At 39.5% G+C, this 22,079-nt stretch overlaps 1 protein-coding gene across 1 annotated transcript in view; it reads right to left on the bottom strand.

The window, feature by feature from the left end:
- Positions 1–5,382: 5,382 nt before the first annotated feature.
- Positions 5,383–22,079, bottom strand: part of RSAD2 (radical S-adenosyl methionine domain containing 2) — a 23,947-nt gene continuing 7,250 nt past the window's right edge. Inside the window, exons 2-6 of the mRNA XM_008579485.1 lie at positions 20,944–21,105; positions 16,089–16,318; positions 12,563–12,712; positions 7,632–7,664; positions 5,383–5,780 (exon numbers count right to left, since the gene is read on the bottom strand). Coding sequence (XP_008577707.1) covers positions 5,616–5,780; positions 7,632–7,664; positions 12,563–12,712; positions 16,089–16,318; positions 20,944–21,105 — 740 coding nt within the window. The 3' untranslated portion in view covers positions 5,383–5,615. The remainder of the gene's footprint in view (positions 5,781–7,631; positions 7,665–12,562; positions 12,713–16,088; positions 16,319–20,943; positions 21,106–22,079) is intronic.

The following is a 22,079-nucleotide window of genomic DNA, read 5'->3' as shown; positions in this document are numbered from 1 at the left end:
TAAACCATTAACTCATTCATTAATCCATGAATGGATTAATCCATTCATGAGGGCAGAGCCCCCATGATCCAATCCAACTTTTAAAGTCCTGACCTTTCAAATGCCGTAATTAGATTTCCCATTCTCTTAACAATGTTACAACGGGGATCAAGCTCTGCTGAGTTTGGGGCAGACATTCAACCATAGCAGGAGATAATTAAGGTCAAATGAAATCACAGCGGGGGGGCCTAATCTGATAGGACTGTGGCCTTTTCAGGAGAGGAAGAGAGAGAGCTCTCACTATTTCTCTCTGCACCATGTGAGGATACGGGGCAAAGGCAGACATCTACAAGCCCAGGGAAGAACACTCACAAGGGAGTGAATTGGCTAGCACCTTGATATTGGACTTCTGGCCTCCAGAGAAATAAACTTCTGTTGTTGAAGCCACCCAATCTGTGGTTTTTGTTAAAGCAGCCCTAGCTGACTAATACGGGTCAGTTCAACTCAACCAGAATTTGAGTGCCTATCTGTTAGGCTTCCTAGAAAAAGTGATATTTGAGTTATGATTTAAAGAGGAATGAGATATTTTTCATAAAAACAGATAACATCAACTTCACTTATGCACTGGGTTTTCTGACACCTCAATAGCAACTTACTTGCATGGAGGAGCTGCTCTGAAAATTGATTATACCCCAAATTCCAACCTGGAGAGGCCAATCTATCCTGACATGTTTCTGAGGGGGTTTCCAGGACAAGTTGACACAGCCCTGAATGAAAAAATAAATACCTTTGGGGCAGTTTCTCAGATCCTACAGGAATGAGTTTGCACAGAGAAGCTTTGATTTATTACTATACTATGTATAATATTTGATTATATATACACACAGTATATATATATATATATATATATATATATATACACACACACACACACACGCACACACACACACACACACACACATACACATATACATATACATATATGCACACATATATATACATGTGTATGTATATATATGTGTGTGTGTGTAAACATACACACTCACTTTATTTTTGAGTGTATACATATATACAAAAATAAAGTGAATTCCCAGGACATGGGATGCACTCACATTCATAAATAAATATATAAACAACTCAAAAAATAAATTCAATGTTTTTTCCAAATTAACTGTGGTTTTTAGAATGCCGATGAATGTCTTCTCATCTGTTAGTGTGAATTGTTAAGAACTGGCTGTCCCATTAAAGTATAAAATGTTAATTGCTAATTGGCTTTAAAAACCTTCAGAAGATATTAAGTGGAAAATAAAATTACTGAGTATGAACTCAATTCTATTAAACAGTACACATGACTGGAAACACATGCACTAGAGCAGCAGTTACCTCTGGATGATACAATTATGGGCAATTTTTATTTTCTTCATTTTTTTTTACTCTGTTTTCAAATATTCTCCAAAAGTGTAGGGTTTTTTTTAAGAATCATAAAAAATAAACGTTAAAATCTTTCTGATCTTTCAAGCCCATCTTAATGGCATCTTGGTTGAACTTGCTATACTTATCCTCATAATGCATGAGGGTTTTTTGCATAATTTACCCTGACATGATAGGACACAGGCCAGCAGGGGGCTTAGCATGGAGTCGTGCCTCCCCCATGTGGTGTCATGGGGCCAGCCACGATGACCGAGTCTCGGTCACTGTCTCCAAGTTCCTGAAGGTGACTGCTGTCCTCTTGGAGGCAGCCCAGGGTGGGCAGGTATACAGGGTGGGGAAGGAAGAAAACCACACTTCTCCTGAAGAAGTGAGCATTTTTAGCCAGAGCTCAAGTGCACGGGCATGCGTGGGAGTAGATTGCACTCCCAAGGAAGACCAAGTCCAGGTCAGGAGTCCCAACCAAGCCCAAGTCCTGGGTCCAGGGAATGTAGAGCCCTTGGCTCTGAGAGCCAGAGAAAGGGGAGCTGAGGAAGGGTGGCTGGAGAGGGAGTGCACACGCTATTCACACACTAGTGGCAGCAGATTGCAAAGGTCAGCCTGATTTTTGTGAGCCAGGAACCAGCATGCTCAGGAGCTCTGCATACTCTTGGAACACTCTGTGACACCAGACGCCTCACCCTCTACTGTGGGGTCCATCCTTAAGTCCAGGTCCCTCCTTGACCCTTTCTGCAGCCTGCCTGGCTTCCCTACAACTCCTGAGTCTTCTGCAGTTGTTGGACTTGGTTGTTGGTGGGGAACTTGTCACCCCTTTTGTATGGGCTGCTTCCATGCAGAGGTAGGTGCATGCTTCGGGGTCACCTGCCTGGCTCTGAGATGGTGTGCAAACATGCTGCTGCGCTGACCCTCCGCAGCTGGCTGAACGACTTCTGGTGAGTGACACTGCCAGAGCAATACCTGCATCAGTCACTGCCATCTCATGGGCTGGGGCTGTGACAGCTGGCTTAGTTCTCCCAGCCCTTGTCCCCTCCCAGTCTTGGACTGTTAACCAGGTCACACGGTAGCACCTACTATCCCTGGTGGCAAGGACAGAGGTACCGTCATTGCTGCCCATGTCCAGGAATCAGTTCCTTCTGAGATTTTTGGACACTGAGTCCCCAATATGTTGGCTTTCATTTTAGAATAGAGAGAGTATTTTCCCCAGGGGCTCAACCCTACTCACTCTTACTGCTGAGTGGGTTGTCTGAAGTGAACTCATTAATTATTGATAACCTTGTCGATCTTCAAAGTGTACTTGCCTTTAGCAATCACAGTTTTGTAACAGCACACGATTACTTTGAACACACATGAGGAGAGGCTTTGTGACACTGAGCCACTGAGACAAAAGGTGGTGTACCAAAAATATTTTAATATATTACAACATGTTACAATATATTAGACCAATACCCAAGGGCATCATAAATGAAAAAACAATATGCATATATTTTCCTAAAAAATAAGACCTTATTTACACACTCAAGACAAAGCCTTAAAAATCTTGTAGCATGACTAGTCTCTGTCTAATCACAGCTCATTAAACAGAGTCCTTTCAACAAGAGGATAGCATATATTATGAATTATTGCCAAATAGAAACTTTCTGCTGCTTTGTTCAATTGTTTAGGTGTCTATCTACCCCACAACTGGACTTCACTCTCCAGAGATACACCGTGAGCCCATATTCGAAACATGATCCAGACAAACGACCTCACTCGTCTTCAAACTTGAAATAAAGCAGGTAACTGTCACATCATTTATCACTAAATAATAGAGATGATTAGCACTTTTTAAATCAATTTGCTACTCATGTTTATTTTTTCCAGGCTTTTTAGGACAAAATTCCATTCATGCCATTATAATGTAGACTGAAGCAATAACTTAAAACACCACAAAATATTTTCCCTTAACACTTAAAATAAGGTACCTCAGTTAATTATCTTTTGTTTACCCCAATAAAAACAAGGTGTTTCACAAAACTAACACTTATATTTAAAACTGGAAAAATAAAGTAAAACACTGTATAATCTGAATGTGAATTTTTCTATAATGCTTAAAGTCTCTATTTCTTCCCTGTATGAAGAATGGACCTTTGAATATTTTAAACATCAAGGCCTGACAGTGCTTAAGAAAAGAGGAGTAACAGTGAATAAAACAGCTAGAAAATATACTTAAAATCGCATATTTCTTAAGTGCAATACTGTTTTGTTTTATGTTATATTTCCCTTTGGGGAAAATATAGTTTTCCTCAACTACAGGAAAATTCACTGCAACTAAGAAGATTTGGGCTGCAGATTTAGGTTTGGTTTCAACAACACTGATTGAGCACCTGCTGTATATCAGACAACGTCTTTTTTGCTCTCTTTGCTGTCCGTGACCTTTGTTGAACTCACTTTCTTGCTGAATAATGTGCAGAACAGTAAAATGCACTCAAGTTGAGTGAAAATTTGTCTTATGTTTAAGCTCATTAAATCAGGGTCATCATAGCTTAGATACTATCAAAACCCATAAGGAAAAACTTCCTAATTCATTTTTCTCTCTTCTTAAAAAAATGTAAATAAAATAGAAAATACAGGACAAATCTATCCTGTTTTGGATGGGACACACAACATATTTCAGTTGAATTATAGTGACTTAAAAAGTGAAGTATAAATACCTTTTCTGAGGGAAAAAAGCCACAAGAGCCAAACCTTTCAAAATCCCCAAGTCCTAAAAGTAGATTAGGAAGTAAAATTTCTTTGTGGCAGCTTAATGAAATCAGGCAACAATTAACTACCACCTAGTGACAGGAGCTGGACTTGCAGTTGAATTTAAATTACTGTCTGCTTGGGCAAAAAAATTGTCCACGATTTCGATTTTTTGAAAAAATTATAGAAAATTGTTATTTTCCAGGCAATGAGATACTGTCTAGGTTACATAAACAAATCGCATATGATATTTCCACAAGGAGAGAATTTTGTTTCCTGGCCCAGTTTAAGTTAAGCTGGAAAAGGAAGACACTGGTTCTTCCCATATTGACCTAGATTGTACCTTATTTCAACTGACTCAGAGTTAATTAAGAAATACTGTATTGTGCCAGGCCCATTCTATATTCTTTCAATTTTTCTCTACACATGGCTTCCAGTGCTCTTTTAGCTCATGCCAACCCAGGATGACAACCAGCAGGTTGTCACGTTTCAGAGATATGGGGACAACCATTAACTCAAATAAACTCATGTTTTTTTCTGGACAGACTCATGTGGCTTGAATAACAGGTTTGCAAAGCAATTCAAGCACTGTCCCCATGTCAACTTCATTACAAAATGAAAAATGTATCTTGGTATTGCTAAGAATCTTTGAAGAGAGAGGGAGGCAACGTGGATAACTAATTCACTGAATAGTCACAGTGTGCCGGGCGAGCCACACTGTCCTGACATGTATTATCTCCTGCTAGATACACATTTAAAACTCATAATATTATCACTTACTATTCTTTTAAACATCTGTTGACTATTTCTATACTTCTGGGGAAAAAGTTCAAGGTTGCAATGGCATAAAGACAGGAAAGGAAAGAGCATTACACAAGTGGAAATAATTGGGGAAGATATTTTGTTTCCAGGTGTGAAAATGGGCATCTCAGTATTTAGCAGAAAAGAACTGACTTTGTCAAATGAAAAAAAGAAAAAAAAACCTAAAAAAAATAAAAAATAGCTTCAATATCGAAATACAGGAATCATAATAAACCTTGTTGAAAAAATGAAGTCCAAATTAAATATCGTCCCCACAGATATTATTGGAGCTTATTTCTTACAAATGCGTCTTTGCACTGGATGATAGACCCTGCATACAGATGGCTTATCTAGGCTACTTTTTTTTTTTTTTTTTTTTTTTTGTTGTTCCTCTGTACTCTCCCTTTTTTTAGCTAAATCAAACTCAAAAACAAAGATGCTTTCTCAATAACAGTAAGGTAACAAGCCAATGAACTAAAGTTGATGGTTTTGCATTATCTATGGGTTTCAGTTATCCAAGTCATTTGCATGTCCAGTGGCCACAGATAATGAGACGTGATGTGTAACAGGAAGTTACATTTTCAACCACTGAGAAATATCAGCACAATTCATAGTATGGCAGACCATGACAGCCACACCTGGAGTTCTCCCCATAGGTGAGTTGAATTCTTGATCCACTTTCAGCTTTACCAGTCCAGCTTCAGATCTGCCTTGCTCCATACATATTTTCCTCCTCGCTTTAGAAACATCTTTTCATCAAATCCACTGAATTTTATAGCTTCTTCTACTCCAACATCCAGGATGGACTTGGAAGGATCCTTCCGTCCGTTTCTACAGTTCAGAAAGCGCATCTAGAAAATTCATGACAGAAATGGATATATTTCCATATAATTTATCCTGTAAAACTCAATTTAGGGTACCAATCCAAAACAATTTTTGATATTCTAATCACATCAACAAGTATTTATTGAGAACTGTGCTGAAAAAGGGGAAGGATGATAACAAAAATTGTTCAGTTTATGCATCCAAGGTCGGGAAGAAAATTCAAACTCCTTGCAAGGCTCCTTGGACACTATATTGCACAATAAACAAATTATATATATGTTACATGGAACACAGTTTCCTCCACTGGGGGGTGGGCGAGTGGTAACGGGAAAGCCTTCCACAAAATATTGACATTGTAATTATATTTTGAAATTTTGAATTGGAAGGAACAGTATTAGAAAAGCATAGAAGCATAAACTAGTATGGGGTATTTAGAAAACTGCAGGAGGATAATATTGCTGGAAGGAAAATTGTGTGTATGCATGTGTAAGTGCAAATATTAATAAAGGCTTCTTTTCAGAAAGGGAGAGAATGATCAGAAAGGAGCTCCTAAGATTGGCAGGTACCAGATCAAAAATAGCCACATATGCCCTGTATTTCCATCCTAAATTAAATGCTTTGTAGGCAGGAGTGAGGTCCTCACACTTCTAATGACCTGCACCAAGCATTCTGAGAGAGCTCAAGTAATCGCTATGGAATCCAAGTATTATTAAATTGGAAAAAAGCAAATTTTGGTTCAATTGTGTTTGTTCCAACTATATGGAGACCAGATAGTTTGCTGAGGAATATTGGTCAAAATCCCCAGCCAATCATGATAATTTGCACTCCAAAAATAAATTGTTTGAATTTTCTTCCCTACCTTGGATGTGTAAACTGAACATTTTTTGTTAGCATTCTTCCCCTTTTGCTGTATAAAGAAAGCTCATGTTTATAAGAAATCGAATGGCTGTAAAGCATCTTTGATTAACTTGAAGATAATGCTATTTGAAAAGCCATAATAAGTACTTCTTGAAAAAAACAAATCCAATTTAAATATTGGACCTGTGGTTTTTGTTGGAGCTCATTTCTTAATAACAGTTCTTTGGATGGAATTATTTGTCCCTTGCTAGAAATATTGGCAAAGGTTATGAATCTAGACCAAAAATAAATAAATAAATATATAGGGGAAAGGGAAAAGTGATTTGTTTTCCAATCTTGAGGAGGATAGGTTTTCCTTTTCCTGTAGAAGGCAGTGGGGTAGGGGTGACATCAGCAGCATTTGAGGAGGAGCAGCAAGTCTTAATTAGCTTAATTAACAATTGAGCGGTTTCAGTCAGAGGGTGAGCAGGCCATGTCTGGGTTGCTCAAGATAACGTGAAGTGTATCACCTCCCTGCAGAGTAGACTGGGTGGCCTATCACTGGAGAACCTCCAGCCCAAGATAGAAAAACAGAAGACTGCTGTGTGTGATACTGGGACATGTCTGGGTTGCTCAAGATAACGTGAAGTGTATCACCTCCCTGCAGAGTAGACTGGGTGGCCTGTCACTGGAGAACCTCCAGCCCAAGATAGAAAAACAGAAGACTGCTGTGTGTGATACTGGGACCAATGCAACATCCAGAGGTGCAGAGCCACGTGGAGACAACGTAGCCAGATGGTTAGTGCAAATACAGGGCCACAGGGTCACACTAAGCTCTGTCAAAGTGCTTAGCTCAGAACTCGACACAGTGAAGCAAGGGCTGAGCAATATTAATAATAATCACTGATAATAAAACTACGAAGTGCTAATTAAGATGTACAAATATGTACTAAATGGTCATGTTCGTTATAGCTCAACTTTGGCATTGCTGCCTAATTAATTTTTAAGGGATAATTTTATAACTTGTTAGAAATACTCACATATTCATCCAAAATAAGGTAGGAGTCTTTCATCTGCAAAGGAGAAATGAAATACAAATTTAGTTTCAAGTGTATTTTTCATTATGATTTCTCAGTTGTCTATATTGCAATGTTTGTCTGTCTGTGTTTTATTATTCTGAATGCAACATTTCTCATCTTGTTTTAGTGCCTTTTAGTATTTGCCTTAGAAGATGAGGATCTGTTTGTGTCCATTCAGATTCCAACAGACTGAAGCAGCCTGAATTCTCTGCCCTTTGCAGAAAACGTCAGAAGTCAGAACCTCCACCCTGAAGGCTTCTTTGACAATGAAATCCCAGGATTCTTTCCCCACCCTCCCCAAGCTGTGGAAAGCCCTTTTCTCTGTCACTCAGTGTTCCCAGTGACTGTGTCCACCATACATCAAATTTCCCCCCTTTTCAATTTGTAAAGCAGAACTCTCTTTAATACTATTAGCTGGGAGCTAAAAAGTGGATTTATCTGAGGACTTTAATATTACTTTAACATTACTTGTAAATAGTGATGCCCTCGATAGGCATATAGAAGGTATACCTGTGCTCCCTATAGGTGGTTGTACCTTCTATAGCTGCCCTTATAGGTAGGGGTTGGCAAACTTTTTTCTGTAAAGGGCCAGACAGTAAATATTTACTGCTTTGTAGACCACACTGTCTCTATCACAACTAATCAATTCTGCAACCGTAGCCCAAAAGCCACTGTAGATAATACATAAGAGAAGGGACATGGCTGAGCTCCACTGAAACATTTTTTTATGGGCCCCGAAAATTGAATTTTATATGACTTTGATCCATCACAAATATTTTTGTTGATTTGATTTTTTTCCCCAGTCATTCTTACATGCTAAAGAGTTTAGGTGCTAAAACAGGTGGCAGGCCAGATTTGTCCCTCCCTCCATAATCTGCTGACCTCTGTGCACAGCCGAGTATGCACCTGCTATTGAACATCAGGTGGGGGAGGGGCGTCACCTGGGAGCAGGTTCAAAGGGCGGAGCCGTGGGCCCATCTCAGACCTACTGAATCACAATTTTGCTTTAACAAGATCCCAGGTGATTCATGTACACATTGAAGTTTGATGAACTGGCTGGAAAGTTCATGGACTTTGTGGTCATCAAAATCCTGGGTTTGCCTCTTATAGAAGTCAGGTCAGTGAACGCCTAAGGTTCACTCTCATCCTGTGCACACTGGGGACAATAAAACCTGGCTCAGGAAGCATTTGTGAAAACTGAGATGACCAAAAGAGCTAGGAGTCCTTTGTACAAAGGAGGGATTCAACAGTGACATTTATTAGAACCTACCATATTTTCTTTGATCTCACTTTAACTATGTAATTGACTGGGTTAAAAAAAATCAAATCAAATAGTGCACAAATAGGCGTGTTTTTCTTCTTCTTTGGAAGGCTGCCCTGCCCCAGGAGGATCTTCTTACTCATGCTTGGTTCAACATCACCTTTTAAACTCTAACCACTTAAAACATCAAGAGCCTCCAAGATCTACAGTGTAAGAAGAGAATTTCTGCTCTTGGAATTCCTAATATTATGTGAGCATGTGGGAGAGAGTTTGCTGTATGTGCATTTGAGATGGCAGAGGAGAGAAGCTGTTCTTACAGTACTTTTTCAAATAGTAAAACTAATTCTTATTTTGGAAAATTTTAAAGTCCAAAACATTATAAAGGTGAACGTAATAACTTCAATATATCATTCTTTTTTAATTTCCTTTTTTTTTATTAATAAGGAGGTATCTCTACTATGGCAGGAAGAGCGAGGAATTATTTTTTTCTTTAGCTTCTGAGAACACATCAATTAGTTACTCTGCCTTTCTTAATACCTGGAAGCTCCATAGTGTAGACATGCTTTGATGGACACTTTAATCTACGTATGAAATTTGTGCTAATAGGATGTATCCAATTGTAATTACATTAGAAAACTAAAGAACTGGCAAAACATTTATTCTACATTCTATCCAACTTTTAAAATTGTCCATAGAGATAAATCAAGTAAATATTGTGTTGATGTTGATATCAACATAGTACCAGTCATTAGTTTCTTCTGTTTTTAGGCACAATGTCATATACATGACACATATGAAGATATATATATATATATATATATATATATATATGTGTGTATATATATGAATTATAGTAGAGATTGCATATATGATTATATATGCAATCATGTCACCTCCAAGGTACGATTCTACCCATTTGGCGACGGGGAAACAAGCTCATTAAAGACCCCACCACTGGGAGGTGGAGATCCGTGGTGGGTCTTGACCGGGTCTGGCTCTGGGACTGCACTCCCGTTTCTCAACTCTGAATCCTCTCAAATAACCATGTGTGGAGCCTGTAGATGAGAGAGTCCCCTCTTTGGACCCTAACCTGACTAAAGCTGTAGCCATTAGCCCAAATCAGATGCTGGCCCCCATTAAAAATACAGCCACTAATTTTACCTTTCATAACACCAGGCCTGACCAACGCCTATTAAACCAAATCTGAGGGACATATCAATTAGTAAGCCACACGTTCCCAAACATCACTGAGCCTGGATGTTGGATATGCCTCCTAACAAACCCCCATACTATGAGAGTATAGCCCTCATAGATAAATATACAACTGCCTCAACCCCTGACCTCGGGCGTTGCACGCTCCACCCCGGCCCTGGTACAACCTTAACACAGGTCTCAGGGAATGGCACTTGTCTAGGTAACCCACCTCCTGACACACCCTGCATAAACAGTGCTTCAGTAAATGCCTCTTTATACTATCACTACCACCCCCAACAGCACCTGGTGGCCCTGTTCTTCTGGAATTACTGCTGGCGTCTCGGGTGAAATACTAAAAAATCAAGGCCATTGTGTCCTGGTGAGACTATTTCCCAGGGCTACAGTTCACCCCGATGACCAATTTCTTTCAGAGCTCTCGTTAGGATGCAGCTCTAAACACAAAAGGGAACCTATAACTCTCATAACTATAGCATCTATCATAGGACTGGCTGGTTTAAGCACCAGAGTGGCCGCCCTAGGCACTCAATACAGTGCTCTTAAAGCTACAACGAACCACTGAACGAGACCTTGAAGAGATAGAACAGTCTATCTCTTATCTTAAGACCTCTCTGTCCTCATTGAGGTAGTCCTCCAAAACCGTAGAGGCCTTGATCTATTAGTTTTACAACAAAGAGAACTATGTGTTGCTTTAAAAGAAGAAGGCTGTGTATATACAGATCATACTGGGATCGTTGAGGACTCCATGTAAAGGTTACAGGAACGCATCAGGCAGCGGGACTTAGAGTGAGAACAGTCCTCTAACTGGTTTGAATCCCCATGGTTAACTACCTTAATTTCCAGTCTCATTGGCCCAATTACACTCTTACTTCTAATACTCATGGTGGGTCCATGTATTCTCAACAAAATCACCAACCTTGTTAAAGAAAAAATACAAGCTGTAAAACTACTGGTATTGTGGTCTCATTACGATGAAATTTCCCAGGAAGACTCAGATAACCTTAACCCATAAATAAGCAAAGATTTGCTCCCATGATCAAAACCAGTGGGGAATGTTACAGGTTAACATGACTGACCCAATCTTTGTCTCAGTTGTAAAAACAGCTAAATACATTTCTGCACTCTATAGCTCTGTGGTCACAAGCTTGTGCTTGTATGAGCAAGAAAACCACAAACGGTCAGCTCTCAGCTCCTTCCTGTGTAGATGAGATATAGGCTAGCTCTCTAAAACAGACCCCTCCTCAAGTAACCACGTTTCCTTCCTGCCCTTACACCCAGGTACGATATACCCATACTCAAAAAGCCATTTTGCCGAGGTTTAACTTACAATCACTGAACCATGTAAAACCTGCCTTTGTGCAAATTTTTATGCTCTGCTATAACTTGCATATTTCAGCTTCTGTAAACCAGGTATGCTCGCTCTTGCAGAACGTCCTGTATGCCTAACAGGATACCACTAGCTGCCAGTTAACATAAGTTAACATAAGTTAACATAAGTAACACCATTTTATGTAAAAAATCCATTTTGTTTTTGTTTAAGGAAGGAATAGGGAGGGGGAGGGATGGTTGTAAAGCCCCTGCTGAATGCTAACCACAAAGTTAGCTTATGTACTTGAGTCTTGCTTGCATTGGCTAATTTTAAAACAAGCGATCATATGATCGCCCAAGCTAAGCATAAAAACCAAAAGTAACTTAGGCTGGGGGCCGCAGTTCAGAATTGGCTGCTGCGGTCTGGCCAGAATAAATTCCCTTTGATTCAATTTTCTGAGTGCGGACTCTTTTTCAGTCAGTCCTCTGGTGGGTCTCTGGCGGGTGCTACAACAGTCTTGACCCGGTCTGGCTCTGGGACTGCACTTCTCCTGTTTCTTAACTCTGAATCCTCTGAAATAACCATGTGTGGAGCCTGTAGGTGAGAGAGTCCCCTCTTTGGAATCAACCTGAATGTGTGATGATGCTGTAGGTCAATGTGTCCCCCACAGGTTCATGTATTGGAAGCTTCATCTACATCATAACAATGTTAAGAGGGCAAGAAATCCTACTATGTAATTGAAAAATGGGACTTTAGGAGGTGATTAGATTGAGGGGACTATACCCTGGTGAACAGATTAATCCATTGATGGTCTAATAGGGGGCAATGGGCATGGTTCTTATGGCTTTAAAAGGAGAGAATGTGAGGAGATTAGCTTTCTCCTGCTCGGCCATTCACCATGTGATACCCTGGTCACCATAGAACTCTAGACTTCCCACTAAGAAGGAGACCCTCACCAGATGTTCCCCCTAGACTGTGGACTTCTCATCCTACAAACTGTAAGAAATAAATTTCATTTCTTTATAAATTATCCAGTTTCAGGAATTCTGTTATAAGCAACAGAAACAGCTAATACAAATGGTAAACAAAACCACTTTTGCTTTATACAACCTTCTGGTTAGATTCAGGCACCAGACAGGACACCTCTTTGTGGCGCTCTAAGAATCCTTCAAATTCTTCATCACTAATAACAAATCTTTCTGCATTTCTTATTGCATCTTCTCCAGAATTCTCCCCCTCAATTAAGAGGCACTGGAAGACCTGAAAGACAAGGGTAGTGTTTGCTTTGTAAAGAGCTTTTCACCATTTTTTACCCCAAGGCTGACTTCCCCTTGATCCAAGTTTCATCTCTTCTAATGAAAGAAAACTCTTAGAAATAAAGACATTTTATAAAGACATTTCTTTGGAGATATGAGAGCTAGTCCTGAAATTTAGAAATATGGTGTTAAAAGCACAAACATTATTAAAATATAAATTTTTAAAAACTGGTCTAGATTATGTTTGATATTCTTTTATAGTCTAATATTTGCAGTCTACAAAACAATGGATGTTTATTGAAGAAAATATGGACCATAAAAAAGCATAAGGAAATAAATAAATTACTTGTCATCCTAAAACCAAGAAAAAGTAGTTTCAAAACTTTGTTGTTTCTGCTGATTTTTCATATATTCTTATTAAGGACTCTAGAGAATGTTTGGGTTTTTTTTTAACAATATATAAGAACAGTTTTCCAAAGCCATTAATATTCTTTTGCAACGTTCTTTTAAGTAAATAAATGTGTGTGCATATGTGTTACATATTATCCATATCATCTGAAAAGGAAAAACTCAGCCCCAGAGAAGACAAGCAACTAGTCCAAGTTGACAAAGAATGACAGCTAATCCAGCACAGAGCCAGAGCAGAGCCCAGGGCTGAAGGGTTCTTACGGAAAGGGTTATTCTACACAGAACTTAATCAATGCCATCTTCTGAACTACTCTGATGCCATTGCACTCAGCTAGAATTAATTTCAAGATGCTCTAAGCATTGCCGCCTTTGTTCACACTGTTTCTCTTGTTCTTCTGTGCTCTGCAGTCCTCTGACATCTGGCCCTGGTCACACAGCATATTCCCTGTTTGCTTTCAGGGCGTCTTCCTCAATAGACTGTGAGCCCCTTGGGAGGGGCTGTCACTCCTCCCTGTGTCCACCCACCCCTGCCTCATTCAGGCTCGGGGTGAGGAAAAAACTGTCAGGTAGGGAGTGCCTGGCGTGTAGGTTTAGATTATAAGTGAAGTCCACTATCAGAGGAGTGAAGACACCTTATGGGCATTTGCCCCAAGGATGAAGATTCCACAACCAACCAGCTGGAGTGGAAGGGTTTCTGTGGGAGAAAACCAGCCCGCAGGAGCTGGCAGGAGGGAAATGGTCAAAGGTGGTGGGGTTGGATGGGGAGGGATAGGTGCAGCCCTCTCGGTTGCTGCTGGAGCAAGCCTACAGGTAAGCGCAAAGCCCCCTCTTGAAGAATCCTATGTGATGAGTTAACCCCGTGCATGTTCAGTCCAGTTGCACGGGCACATGACTCATGGTGCCTGCGGTTTGACAGCCTCACGGTGGAGGAGGCCACCTTGGGAAACCAGGTTCTGAGCCACACGGGTGCTTGGACTCAGAAGGGGCACCCGATCCAGGGTGTCCATTTACATCAGTTAACAATCTGCAGACATCAATGACCTGGGAGAAATTGGCTTCCAAAAGAGGCAGGATCTAAGTCCCTCCCGCCAAGAGAGTCAGGATCTTGACGTAGCAAATGTGGAGTGAACCAGGCAAATGGAAGCCAGAGTGGGCATCAAAAGATCAGAGAAATAGGCCACGAATAGGAGTAACCAAAGCTGTGAGAAAAGAAAAAAAATCTATCTGTCCATCTCTGCATATCTATATATGTCTGAAGAAAGGAGGCCAGAGAGAGTAATGAGAAGGCAGCAACAGCACAAGGGGACAGAGACGAGAGAGGAGGTAAAGGAGAGGGCCAGCCACCTGCGGTTCTCGGGGCTTAGACCCCTGGTGTGGTCTCTCTCTCCCTATGGGGTCATAGTCCCTGTCCTTCCTATCTCACCTCTTTCTCTAGCTTTCTCTCTCCCTCTTTTTCCCCAGTTCCTTTTAGGCCCAGGAGTATGGCTGATATTCCAGCTTACTTCTATATGTAGCCAAAAGTTCAAGTTCAACATACCTGTTTAAAAATTTTGAAAGTAAGTAGCATTTCCAGCTTCCCCTAACCCTGTTCCACATATTGCAGGACAGCCTCAAGAAAATAATATAACATTCCTTCCCTATCTCCCGTTCCTAAGTAGGATGCTGATATGGGATTTAAAGAGCATTCAGGGCAACTTTGAAAGAAAAGCTTTTCTCCACATGGGCCTACTCTCCAGTCTGGATGTGACTTTCCTTGTCATATCTTCCCCACCTATGGAAATTTTTTCATCTTTCAGAGCACAGCCAAATGCCACCTCCTGCATGGAGCCTTCCACACATAGCTTTATATTACATGAGTTTGCCCACATTGCTTTTTCTCGCTAGAACTGAATTCTACGTCTTATCTTTAGTTGCATCTGTTTGGGTCCAGGCACAGATTCTGGATAGCTGCACCACCATCGCCAGGCCACCTTGCTGAAAGTAGGATTCGTGCAAGCCCTCCCTACTGTGCCCGCCTCTACAGGCACAGGACAGTGGATGTGAGGTGAGGTCCGAGAGCTGCTTTTTAATCAGCCCTCTGAGTTGATTCTGGAGAAAAGTCAAGGGTAAAAAACTTGAATTTATAGTGAATTTACAGTCTGCACACTGTGGGTGCGATGTGCGTCGAGCTGGCTTGTGAATGCGTGAACCTTAGACTTTCAGTAGCTAGTAGTGGGGCCAATCCGAAAGCATGAATCTCGGAATAAGAGCCCCATCTTGCTACAATTGGGCCTGACTTTATCCTAATGTCTTCTAATATTTCAGTGGAATCTTAGTAGCATCAGAACTTCTGAAGAACATTTATCCATCTCTATATAAGCCAACAGTTTTAAGAAGAAATTTGGGCTTTATATGAACATACGAGGGGTTTTCAAGACATTCACAGAAAGATTTGTATTACCTTTTAATTCTATTTTTCCATGAATTATTTGAAATACCCTCATATTTTTCAGAACATCTCCAAACACTTAGAGTATTTTTTTTATCTTTATCCCCCCAATATTCCAGAACAGAATCAGTTCCAGTTTTCAGAAGGGGAAATTGAGGCAAAGAAAAGTATACTTGTAAGTTTAACAGAGCTGGAGGAGAGACCAAGGACCTGATTTCTGGGCTGGCTTAACAGATCCAAAGTTCTCTGTATCAATATTGTTTTCTGTGTCATCAAAGAAAGTCTTTTCTTGACCCTTAACGAATTTCTCATTAACCCCTTTCCCCTCCCCCTCTCCCACCAAAGACTGATATTTTCTAAGCATGAGTATACTAATTATCCTGATTTGATCGCCATGTATTGTACATATGTATTGAGATTGAAATCTGTACCATGCAAATATATGAAATCAATTGTTTCCATAAAAATAGATAAATAAGTTTAAGAAAGAAAAAATAAAATCTCTTCTTGATTAAGATCAACTAAAATGAACTTGTGCACTTACTTTCCAGCGGACGGGATTGAGTGCTTTAATCTGTTCTTTCATGTCCTCTTCCACATTGAATCGATTAATGACTGAATTAATCTTGAAAGCCACTCTATAATCCCTACACCATGTCCTCAGTTTTTGAAGATTTTCCACGTGGTTCTTCTTTCCTTGACCACGGCCAATGAGGACATTGACTTGCTCATCAAAGCTGTCACAGGAGATGGCAAGAATGTCCAAGTATTCACCTGAGAGAAAGTGATCATCTTTAATCTTTTCTATCCAAGGACTAAGCCCTTCAGACTATTTATATCTCATTATAATAAAACATATCTTGCTTGCATCTGTGTTTTCATTTTTAAAAGACCTTTTTTTATACCTACAAAACTCGCCAAGATATGAATTATACTTGTTACTAGTGTAACATAATCTTGAAAAAAGCATATATACTCGTAACAAAACAATGGAGATACATTTAATCATTCTAAAACTCTGCATATGTGCAATCACTTATTAATATATTTAAATGAGACTTTCCTTTTATTTCTGTACAGGCATCATGCAATTTGTGAGGCCGGTAGATATTTTGGAGGTCTCTAGACTCATCTATGAGCAATATAGATTTACTTCTCTTTTTTTTTTTTCCCATCACACAGGTAAAATTGCTCTGTAGCAGATCTCTGTACTTTTTTATTGGTTATGAATATTCATGAGATGCAAAGCTGATTGTCACCCCTCCTGCCCATGATGTGAGAGCCAGATTCATACTGGCATCATACCCATTACCACAAGATGCATTTGTACCCTGTGTCCCCCACCCAATTATCCCTAACCTCCCTCTCCCTCTCCCTTTCCCCCCACTCCACTTTGTAGCCCAAGGAATGTTCTCTCCATTTGCAAGTACAACACACCACTGTGGTCTTTCTTTCCTTCCTTCTTTCTCTCTTAGCTCCCACTTATGAGTGAGCACAAGCGGTATTTTCCCTCTGTGCTTTGTTTATTTCACTCAACATAAGTTTCTCCAGGTTCATCCACGTTGTTGCAAATGGGAGTATTTCATTCTTTTTTATGGCAGAGTAGTATTCCATGGTGTATATATACCACAGTTTCCTTATCCAATCATCCATCGATGGGCATTTAGGTTGGTTCCATATCTTGATTATTGTAAACAGAGCTGCGATGAACATGAGAGTGCTGGTATCCCTTCGACATGATGATTTCCATTCCCCTGGATGTATACCCAGAAATGGGATTGCTGGGTCTTATGGAAGATCTATATCTGTAGTTATCTGAGAAACCTCCATACTGTTCTCCATAGTGGCTGTACTAATTTACAGTCCCACCAGCAGTGTAGGAGTGTTCCCTTCTCTCCACACCCTCACCAGCATTTGTTATTCACCGTCTTTTTTGATCATAGCCCGTCTAACTGGGGTGAGGCGGTATCTCAATGTAGTTTTAATTTGCATTTCCCTGATGACTAGTGATGTTGAGCATTTTTTCATGTACCTGTTGGCCATTTGTATGTCTTCCTTTGATAAATGTCTATTTGGCTCCTTTTTAAAAAAATGTTTTATTTGGGAAAAGTGCTTCTTACAAAAGGGCAGCTGCAAAATTCAGAGACCTCTGCAACAATTACTCGGTTTTTTTCTTAAAGTGAAAGAATAAGTGGGAACCAAAGAATGAGAGCAGTAGATGAACAAATCAGGAGCATATCCAAGTGATTTTCAGGAAACAGAGCAACAAAATGCAAAGGGAAAATTTCTGATCAAGGGATTCTTCTAAAAACCGAACTACAGCTTGTTTCCTGGATTGCTACACGCTCCCCTCCCCTTTAGTGGACATATGCAGCTCCTTTGCCCATTTTTTAATTGTGTTATATATATATATATATATATATATATATATATATTTTACTGTATAGTTATAATATATATAAATATATATATAAATATATATAAATATATATATAAAAATATATATATTTTACTGTATAGTTGCTTACATTCCTTGTATATTCTGGATATTAATCCCTCGTTGGATGCATAGTTAGAAAAAATTTTCTCCCACTCTGTGTAGGTTGTCATTTCACTCTGTTGATTGTTTCCTTTGTGCAGAAGCTTTTTAGTTTGATATAGTCCCATTTATTTATTTTTTCTTTTGCTGCTGTGCTTTCAGGCTCATCTTCATAAAGTCTGTGCCCAGACCTAGTTACTGAAGTGTTTCGCCTATATTTTCCCTTAGTAATTTTACAGTTTCAGGTCTTATACTTAAGTCTTTAATCCATTTTGAGTTGATTTTAGTGTATAGTGAGAGATGCATATCTAGTTTCATTCTTCTGCATATGGATATCCAGTTTTCCCAGCACCACTTGTAGAGACAGTGTTTTCCCCAATGTAGATTTTTGTTCCTTTGGTTCAATATTAGATGGCTGTAAGCCTGAGGGGTGATTTCTGGGTTCTCAATTCTACTCCACTGGTCTGAATATCTATTTTTATACCATACCATGCTGTTTGGGTTACAATAGCTTTGTAGTATAATTTGAAGTCAGGTAGTGTTATGCCACCAGGTTTGCTTGTTTTGCTCAGGATTGCTTTGGCTATTCAGGATCTTTTGTTGTTCCATGTGAAAGGTAAGATTGTTTTTTCCATTTCTGTGAAGAATGTCATTGGTGTTTTGATGGGGATTGCATTGAATCTGTAGATCATCATGGGTAGTATAGACATTTTCACAATGTTAATTCTTCCAATCCAAGAGCATGGAATATTTTTCCATCTTTTTGTGTTGCCAAGCTAGTTAGCTTCTCCTTGACATGTCTTGTATATTTGATTCATCATCGAAATATTTACAGAGATCCAATGCCATATCAGATACAACTGTGTCAGGTTCCTTGAAAACCAAGATAAAGGGAAGCCTGGTGTAGAAACCTGAGTATAAACAGGCCCCTCCCTGCAACACAATGTATGAAGAGCTGTGATAGTGGGTTGCTATTGGACCATGGAAAAGTTGAGAATTAGCTTTGTTTTGGTCTCTTCTTCTTCGACTTCTGTGTTAACTTTTTTTTTTTTTGCTTTCTTTATTATTATTATTATTATTATTATTATTATTATTTTTTTTTTTTTGGTGGTTCGCTGGTATGGGGATCTGAACCCTTGACCTTGGGGTAATAACACAGTGCTCTAACCTACTGAGCTAACTGACCAGGCTTCATTGAATTCTGTATGATCAGTTTCTACTCTAATGTTCCTGTTGCTCCTTCAGTCTCCAGTGCTGCCACATGCTCTCAGCTTAGCTCTCCAGAGCAGGCATTCTCTGTGGCCCAGCTATTCTTCACCATTGATTAAGTGAGTTTTCTTAGTTTTTGTGACTTTCCAGAGTTGAGTTCTTTTTCTTAAAATTATTTTCAAATTATAGAAGCTGGGCATCCCCAGAACTCTGTAAGCAACTATTCCTTAACATTACAATTACAGTAGTTTTAATTCCTATTTTGGGGTTAATTTCATGTCACTCGTATGCAACATATGTGCCCAAAGCATCTTGCACAAATTGGAGCCAGAATAGGGCAGTTGTTCATTATTGAAAACAACTGAAAATGTTTAAAAAAATTGATTTAAAATAAATTTCTAATAGCATATTATATTGGGATAGGGAACTAACTGAACATGTGGTCTCTAATCAAACCAAATAAAAAGTTCAAAACCAAAATCATAGAGACCTATCAGTTATATTGAAGCTTTACCTAGTTGATTTCCAAGTCAGCTGAGAATTTCTAAGTCATTTGCTATATTCTGCCATCTCTCCAACCTTTTCTGTATTTCTGTGATATTCCCTCCTCCTGCTCTCAGCTTTTCTTGTCAAAGCTCTTGTGAAGGAAGATTTAACCAGGCAGATCTGTTTGCTGAGTCCTGCATCTTTCCAGGAGCGTCTGGAGCCATAATGGAATCTTGGCCACTGCCTGCGCATATGGCAGCTACGATATTCTGTATGTCACCAGTTGCTGATGTGTTTAAGCCTGTAGCAATGGGCCATGTTGAGTCAACTTGTCAAGACTTGTCAGGAATTTTTAGCAAAATTCATGGTGTACTTGGATGCATTGTTGGGGGTCCTGAGTCTGTTTCCATGGCTGGTTACATAGCAGTAGATGCCTAAATGACAAGCCCTGCATAAAAGCTTTAGACCCTAGGACTCAAATGAGCCTTCCTGTGCAAAGACATTCAAACATGACCCTGTAATCATGGCTAGAAAGAACGCACAACCTGCAAGGCCCCAGTGGGGGAAGAGTCAGAAGCCTTGTCTGACCTCTCTTGACTCGTGATGCACGTCTTCATTCCGCTATTTTTGTTCTGTATCCTTTGCTCTGATAAGCCCGAGTCACGAGTACAACTAGCCATTGAGTCTTGGGAGTCCAATCCCAACAGAGATATTTTATTACGTGGCTGTAAAATGTGTTAATTTTCTCCATTAGTGACTAAACCAAGACCATAAGTCTTAACATTTGCTAAATTGAAATGTACAGGATACTCATTGGGAGTCCAATCCCAACAGAGATATTTTATTACGTGGCTGTAAAATGTGTTAATTTTCTCCGTTAGTGACTAAACCAAGACCATAAGTCTTAACATTTGCTAAATTGAAATGTACAGGATACTCATGTTTCCTAATATTTCTTGTTATCTTTCTTTCCATACCTGTGTGCTCAGAGTCTTGCAGAACTGAAACTGCCACAATGCCATGCGCAGATTGAAAAGTGATTAGAATAAGCAAGATTTGTTTTTCCTCCCTCCAGCTGCCCAGCAGGTCTGGGCTAAGGCCAACACTGGAAGGAAATACAGGAACCCACAGTAACAATAACTAAAGCTCACCCAGCCAAGCGTACCGTAATTCTTGAACCACCTCTCCCGGATCAGGCTCCCATTGCTCACAATGCTCACACTAGGCAGGTGCAGCTCCTCTTTGCAGAACTTGACCAGCTGGCCCAGGTATTCGCCCCGGTCCTGAATAAATGGCTCTCCGCCTGAAAAGTTTATCTTCTCCATACCTGTGAGCGAGGGGTGAAACATGAACTTTTCCACTTTACAAATATCCATTATTATTTTAATGACAAAAGTAGTATTTTCTCAACATAAAAATATAACAGTAATAAAAATCTTTTATTACCCTCCCATCCCCTAACCCTCGTTCCCAGCATCAATCCCACTCTATGAGAATAACCATGTATTATTCAGGGTTTAATCTGGAAACAAATCATATTAAAGATTTTTTTTTTGTCTTCCTATTTTAAAATAGATGCCCTTGAATGTAGGGAATTAGTTACACACATCAATAGAACTGCTTAGAAGCCGAAGGTACAAGGAAGCAACCCAGAGGTTTGCAAAGCAGACAACCATTTCTATCCCAGTCTGGAATGCTGGTTTGTGGACCAGCTGAATAAATGTAAAATTTGAGTTAAAGCAAAGGCTTATATGTCTCAAAATGCATTTGTGATCAACAATTTGGCAGGAGTAACATTCTGGGTAAAATCATTTTTGCACTCAGAATTTGAAGGGCATTCCTTCTTTTCTGCTCGGCTTTAATGGTAGTGTTCAGCAGTTTAATAACATTCCCATTTACAACACATTATAAGTACGTGTTTTTTCCTGCTCTCCAAGAGCTTTCTGCCTATGGTTTGAAATTTCAAGACAATGTGTCTTAGTGGAATCTCTATGTATTTTTCTGGCCACTTGAAATTCCTTCATTCTAAAAACACAGCTCTTTCTTTATGGAAAGTTTTCTTATTTTGCTGATAATTCCTATCTCTTCTCAATTTTTACTTTTCTCTCTCTCTTGAAATGCTGATTCTGGCTGGCATGTTGGAGTTTCTGGATTTAACCACTATTTTCTTATCATTTCTCTTCCTGTTGTCTATCCTGTCCCTTTTGTCTCCTTTCTCTAAGACTTTACCTTTTAGTCTTTCTATTAAAATTTTCATTTTAGAAACCCCATTTTTAGTTCTCTAAACACTTCCATTTTCTG

This window comes from Galeopterus variegatus, unplaced genomic scaffold, assembly GCF_000696425.1.
Source record: "Galeopterus variegatus unplaced genomic scaffold, G_variegatus-3.0.2 Scaffold1897, whole genome shotgun sequence".
Lineage (NCBI taxonomy): Eukaryota > Metazoa > Chordata > Mammalia > Dermoptera > Cynocephalidae > Galeopterus > Galeopterus variegatus.
This window is presented reverse-complemented; position numbering and strand designations above follow the sequence as displayed.